Raw genomic sequence first — 7,066 nt, 5'->3', positions numbered from 1 at the left:
ATTTTTAGAATTATTTTTAAAAGTTTATATAAATTCTTTGAAAATATTTTCAACACAGATTCTCTTATTTTAAGTCACTTTACTTATAAGATAATTGATACGATTAAAATTTAAAAAGAGATAAAAAAATTATAAAAATTAATTGTATAAATAATATAATTGCGTTTTTTAATATGTATGTCAGCGATACATATTTCTCATGTTGTAACCGTCCTTTCCTAGTATACGATGGATTGAATTGATGGGACAAATGTAAAGGTCAAAAGTCAATCCTTTGGTACGTACGTTAGAATAGGAACAGAAGAGTACTTTATTTTCTTAATGATAAACAGGGGCTGGCACAAAAGAAGCAATTGTCTGTATCCTTAATCTCTAGAAATATTTATGTGATGAATTTAATTTCTTTAAAATAAAAAAAATATGTAAAATAAAAAAATTTATTTATTATAAATTAAAATAAAAAATATTTTATAAATATAATTAGCTTGAAATTAAAAATAAATAGGCACTCACATTTTTTTAATGTTACAAATCTATTTTAGAAAAATGAAACAAGTATGAAATATATTCTGTTTTCATTCTCCCTCTCGCTTTTCTTCTTAATAAACATTGACAGAAGATAATTAAGATTACTAATAAAAAAAAGATAGTCACTCGGTTGCATATTATTTTTTATATATTTTTGATTATTATAAACATTTTACAGAGTATCGTTAAATAAAAATAAAAATAAAAATATTTAAAATATATGTTAAAGATATACTGTTAACATCTTTATCTTAGTCTTATACTTCTAAAATATATTTTTTAAAATAATTTTGTCTCAAGTCTCTTTTCATCTTTTTCTCCTTAGGCTATTTTGCTCTAAATTACACAAACATAACAGTAACTTTTCAACCAATGGCTGTTATTAAAAGTCACGAATTTAGAATTTAAATGTATCAAATGCAAATAAAATTAATTTAAAATAATAATTTACTTTCACTAAGACGCATTGCAAATATAGAAAATGAGAGGTAAAGGAAATACAGAACAGGACAAGAAATGTTTGGGGCCCAATGTCACATCAAGGACAATGTTTTATTGATCAAAATAATATGAGAGGAGTTCAATTTATGAGTAGGACCCACATCAATTGGTCATGGAGCATTGAGTACTTCTTTCTCCTACAATAGTAATATTTATTTTTATACAATAAGTTTTATTTAAAAAATAAAATAAGAAAAATAAAAAAATACAAATAAGTAAGAAAATTTTGTCCAAATGGTAGAGCCCTTCCATTTGCACTTTTACTAAATTATATATATAATGCAACGCACTCGCCTCCATTCCCTAACCCCCACCACACCACACCACACGCCCTCTCTGTCTTTTCTCCTTTTCTTGCTCTCACTTTTCTTGACTTCAATTTTTCTACCAATATATCATCTTCTTCCACTATCGTTCTCGTGTCTTATTAGACATTGATAGTTTAATTTCAAAGGAAACATAATTGCAGGATCCATGAAAGAGAGTGGTAGGAAGCAAGGTGCACCTTCACCTTGTGCTGCATGCAAGCTCCTTCGGAGAAGGTGTGCTCAAGATTGTGTTTTTGCTCCTTATTTCCCCGCAGATGAGCCCCAGAAGTTTGCAAATGTTCACAAAGTGTTCGGTGCCAGCAATGTCAACAAGATGCTTCAGGTTCTTTCCCCTCTTCTTTTCATTCCAATGCCACTACTCTTGTCTTTTCATTTTCAAAAGCAATAGGAATAATCTGACATAAGTGCCACTAAAACTCATTAAATTTGAAGAAAAATTTGCATTCTTTTTATAATTTTAATAAATTTTGATTAATTATAAAAAGGAATATATTTTAAAAATATTTCAGAGAGTATATCATCCATGAACATTTCTTTTTTCTTAATTTGTCTACTCGTTATAATTCGAGATATAGTATTAAACTTAATACGTGGTTTTGTTTCACCTTAAACTTTTCAGTCTGTTTAGTTAAGATATATTTTTTAAAAAAAACAAATATTTAAAAATGAACAGAACTAAACTAAATTAGCACTAATTGATTCAGAATGCTTTACTGTTTAAATTAATTATATTTTTGCTATTTTTCTGAATTAAAAATTGGCGTATATCTAAGTCTTATCTATGAATTAAACATTTTCATTTTCAGAAACAAGAATGTATGGATACGGTGGTAGTCTTAAGAGGATTGATGCAAACGATTGTAATTTTTGGGAGTACTATGGTACAATATTATAGTGACTGTAACTAAATACACAGAAAGAAAAACTATTACACAGACAACACGTGATGTGATATATCATTATCATTATCATTCTTTAAGGTCTCTGTTGTATTTTTTTTCTTTTCCTCACCAACACCCTCCAAACAAAAACTCCATTTGGTGTCTGTGTGGCTGTTAATATTTGCACCTTGATAAGTCACTTTCTTAACCAAATGATCTGGTATGTTTGGTATGAAGATAAGAATATATTCAATGGCTTTGCAGACTAGCTAGTGACGCTTTCCTTGACCATAAATGAATCTTTCACACTCCATTTTCTCTTAAAGGGGGGCGTGGTGTAACATGGTTCATTCCCAGCTTTTCTTTTTTGGCTATTTCATTCTCAATATTTTATTTTATTTTTAATTTTGAAAATCTCGACTTAAAACAATTGTATGCTTTTGTTTAACTTTAAAATTTAAAACATATATGCTAGTCTAATTTTTTATATGTTTCTTTGTACCTTCAACCAGATCCATGCATGGCCATAGAATAGTAGTCATTAGTCATTAAAAAAAAATTCATTTCTTAAAGAAATAAATGTGTGTATATGTGTGCACATAAACACGATAAGCATGCAGTGGCAGCCATAACCACCGATGCATCTACTAAATTTTGTGTCACTTTGAAGGAAATTATAAAATCATTTAGATTTAAACACTTATTCGCGAGTAGTTTTTCTTTTCTCTAGATGTTTCAGATTTTTAGATGAATTTTAAATATTGGTATATTTTCTGCTCCTTTTTTCTTCATTTGAGAACAGACAATCAGTGTTAAACTAATGTGAATGATATTTAATAATATATAGTCATATTGTGATGCTACATATCTGGATTATAATTTTTCTTGAGCTAGTGGTTAAACATAAGGTAAACAAAGCCTTGTTAATGATATAATATAAAATCATTGATGGGTTTGACATAATTAAACTTTAAGAGCAATTGATTCAAGACATGATATCAATCTTTATGATGAAAATAATCTAGAATTTGACCCTTATTGTTTATATATTTGAAAAGCGTATTAAAAATATAGAATATATTATTTCTTTCAAATTTTGGGATAAGTGTTATAATTAACAAGCTTCCCGCTTGACATTTTCCAAGTAGCCCTTGAAAAATTAGAAAAGGTGGAGAAAATTAGGCATTCGGCGCATTCAAACCTCACATCGTACGTCCTAATCTCTTTGTCTGCTTTTCAATTTCTTCATATTTCAATATTAGGTCAGTCTCATCTTTTGGTCTGCCATGTGCTCCGTAAAAAATAGAAAAGAATAAGACAAATGAGGAAAAAAATAATTATTTGAAAAAGTTGATGTATAGCATTGTATTTGTTTAGTTGTTTGATAAATTAACTTGATTGTCTTTCTTCATCGTATATTTGAAGACCCAATGGGAGCCTCTAAACGTGGTTTTGGCTCCCAAAGTCAGTGTCAAGCACAAAACCGCAACTTAACAAGTAACGTGATTGTGTGAAACCACATTTAAGAATCCAAAATCTTCTTCACTTTCTATTGTCATCACAAAAAGAAATGATTGAAGCAACATCATGCTCCTGCACCACGTGAAGTTGTTTCTGTCAGTGTCACTCGATTTTAAATTTTTATCAATTTTATGTTTAATCGTCAAATGTAATTAGAATACGTATTCAAATTAATTTTAACCTTGACTTTTTTTTGTCAAGCATAAATTTCTTATTAAGATACGTATCATGATATAGGAACTTGATTTGGGCCCTACATCAAACGGCCCATTTTCAATTTTGTAATCAAGCATAAAACTGCCTATTTGCTTGTTGAAGTCCATTTAATAAGAGTTATAGCGAAAAATAATTCTTTTACATTGTGATGATATGGTATGAGTGAGACAAGAAACTTGAAGTGTCCATTTAGTTTAAAATCATGTAAACTTTATTTTAATAAAGTTAATTTTGAATTATTGAATATAATTGAAAATATGTATAAATTAATCTGAATACCTATTTTTATTTAAACATATATTCTTAGTTTAAAAAAAGTGCGAAAATTATAAAAAAAAATTAAGAGGATGCTGCCTCTACAAGCAATGTGACTTGTTTGATTTAAAAGAAAAAACTGGGCCAGCAAGAGAGAGAAGATAAGCAATTGTATCCACAATAAAATTACTCTAAATAATATGCAATATTTGAAGAAATTCACTCACTAATACTAATACATATTTAGTATAAAGTTAATGTAAGAATGTGGGTCCCATCCGCAATTTACTAAGAGTTAAGTACTTGTGCTGTTTGTAGGACTTACCAGAGCATCAACGAGGTGATGCAGTAAGCAGCATGGTGTATGAGGCAAATGCAAGAGTAAGAGACCCTGTGTATGGATGTGTAGGGGCAATCTCATCTCTTCAGCAACAAATTGGTGCCCTACAAACCCAATTGGCCGTGGCCCAAGCTGAGGCAGTGCACCTAAGGGTGCGCCAAACTATGCCCATTTGGAACCCAGGACATAGCCCAACCAATAGTGCCTCTCAATCCTCCAAAATCATTGAATCTCAAGCCAATTCTGTTTTTGACATGGACATGATGGACCATGCTAGTTATGGTGATTCAATGTGGTGATGCCAATAATTAATTTAATATTAGTATAATTATACTATAGTGGTACCTACTTAGATCATGAAAAGATACAAAACAAAACATATTAAGGAGACATTATTTTCTTAAGTAGTGTCTTATATACTCTTTCACTTTAGTAGGGTAGAACTAAAACTCTAGAAGCAGTGGTGGTGGCTGCGGCTGGGGCGGTGGAAAGAGCTGTGGCGGAGGCCGTTCGCCCGCTTAATTAATTTCGTTTGGAAAATAGATTTTTCATTGATGACATATGGTGTAAATATATATATATGGTTGGATTGTGGAACCTTCATGGCAAAAGGTTGTGTGGATTTTTCTGTTTTGTTCTATTGATGCTATGACTTCATCTTTGCAGTTTACAAGGAAGATGCTTCATTTTCTTTTGTATTAATTGCTTCTTAGTATTGTTGGGGGTATTGCTATACAGTATATCATTTTCAAGTTTAGTATTAACGTGACTTTGATCTTTCTTGCTCTCCGTGGTTGCCTTACCCTTTTCTTTTTCATTTTTGTTTTTTGGGATCTTTCCTTAATTTCATTTGATTGTAGCGAATGACTAATAACATGTCTAGATTCGCAATAATCTGACGTCAAACGTGTCTCTACAGAACAGACACTTTTTTGGTTGAGCATTTTTATGTAACCAAAGAATTTTATTTTTAGAATCGATACAACGAATACATTAAATCCATATACAATAAATAAGTGATTAATCTAACTAAAGAAAAGTTCAACACATTCTAACGGATTAGTGCGCCACTAAGAAAAGATGAGCTAGAACTCCCTTGGTTTGGCTAATATCTAACTTCAAGATGGGATTTTTATAAGATCCATTGCATAAACAAAATCAAATCTATCATTTAAACATAATACCATTACGCAATAACTAGATAGACTATACTACATAAAGTCACACTATTTATAGCAGTAAAAAACGAAGGTATTGTCCATTTAAGTCATACTACACAAAATCACACTATATTTAAAATTTAATCTTTAATCAATTTTGTATATAGATGAACTCAATCTATTATATATTTAAAATATACCTCCTTTAATATAATTCTTTTTAAGGCAGTTATTATTTAAGAAAGAACATAATTGTCCATTCACATAAACCTATATCATATTCTCTCAAACTCACTCACATCTTTGTTTTTTAAGCAAGTTCAAGAATTTGTTTTGTGTTTTCAATATAAAGTTCAACAATAAATTGAGTTTTTACAGTGAAAATTCATTTGATAAAAGTTTAAAAAGAGATATTCAAGGTAAGAAATCCAATGAAATTAGGTAATTTTCTCTTAGAATATTATTGTAAAAGCTTTCTTCAATTCTCTTATTTCAATTCCTTCATATTTTTTCTTCCTTAATAGTATGCAAACCTGTTTCCCAAATCTACCATAAACCCTAAACTTACATAATCATTCTCTCTTTGGATTGTTATACTTTCAATTGTGATCTTTGTAAATTTGAAAATATTATATACTTATTCCAATTATCTTAAAAATTAACACTTTGGTTTGATTAGAATAGGAGTATTGACTAAAGAGATTTTGTTAAACAAAAAGAAATGTAAGAAATTTATTCACTGTAATTTTCACTTAAACCACCATTATCTGCCTAATTAGATAGTGATGAACTATCATATTTTATCAAAATTCGTTTAAGTCACAATCCATCTTAAGCGAACTAAAAACAGAGATGAATCTAAAATTTTTGTCAAAATTCGCTTAAGCCAACACCCATTAGCTTAACCTAATATTTGTTGCTTAAGCTAATGTTGTACTGTATTACCCACCTTAAGAAGTTTATGTATTGCTTAAATGAATTACTTTCAGTGAGTTTTTTTTTTTTTGTAATTTTTGCTTAAGTTAGAAAAATTGGCTAAAGCGAATGTTACGCGATGCAAAAGCGATCATTGTACAGGGAGGACATGGAAAAGATCTAAAAAAGCATTGAACAATGTATCAATATAAAACTTTATTTTTATGATGAATTGAGACTGTAAGAATGGATGTGAAAGTTTAAATTTTAAAAATCATTAACTTCATAAATAGGATTTAAAGTTATTTTTTTATTATAAATTAAAACTGCGTCTAAATGCATACCTTCTTAAAATGAGGTTTGAAAATCTAGAATATGCAACAAAGGTGCAGAAGAATTAACTAACATAAATTTTAAAAT

The 7,066-nt window shown here is 29.2% G+C and overlaps 1 protein-coding gene across 1 annotated transcript; it reads left to right on the top strand.

Moving 5' to 3' along the window:
- Positions 1 to 1,503: 1,503 nt before the first annotated feature.
- LOC113858970 (LOB domain-containing protein 4-like) lies at positions 1,504 to 4,870 on the top strand. The gene is made up of 2 exons (XM_027491782.1): positions 1,504 to 1,680; positions 4,550 to 4,870. Exons 1-2 carry the CDS (start codon positions 1,504 to 1,506, stop codon positions 4,868 to 4,870), a joined length of 498 nt encoding a protein of 165 aa, XP_027347583.1.
- Positions 4,871 to 7,066: the final 2,196 nt, after the last annotated feature.

The sequence above is a fragment of the Abrus precatorius genome, unplaced genomic scaffold, assembly GCF_003935025.1.
Source record: "Abrus precatorius isolate BTA unplaced genomic scaffold, Abrus_2018 Scaffold2, whole genome shotgun sequence".
Taxonomy (NCBI): domain Eukaryota; kingdom Viridiplantae; phylum Streptophyta; class Magnoliopsida; order Fabales; family Fabaceae; genus Abrus; species Abrus precatorius.
Note: the sequence above shows the minus strand (reverse complement) of the source record. Positions and strands in the feature narration are given on the sequence as shown.

What these genes read in the sequence shown, in the direction of transcription:
- LOC113858970 (XM_027491782.1), top strand. Translation starts at nt 1,504, where the DNA reads ATGAAAGAGAGTGGTAGGAAGCAAGGTGCACCTTCACCTTGTGCTGCA. An exon ending in ATGTCAACAAGATGCTTCAG is followed by an intron (nt 1,681 to 4,549) that starts GTTCTTTCCCCT and finishes TGCTGTTTGTAG; the next exon opens with GACTTACCAGAGCATCAACG.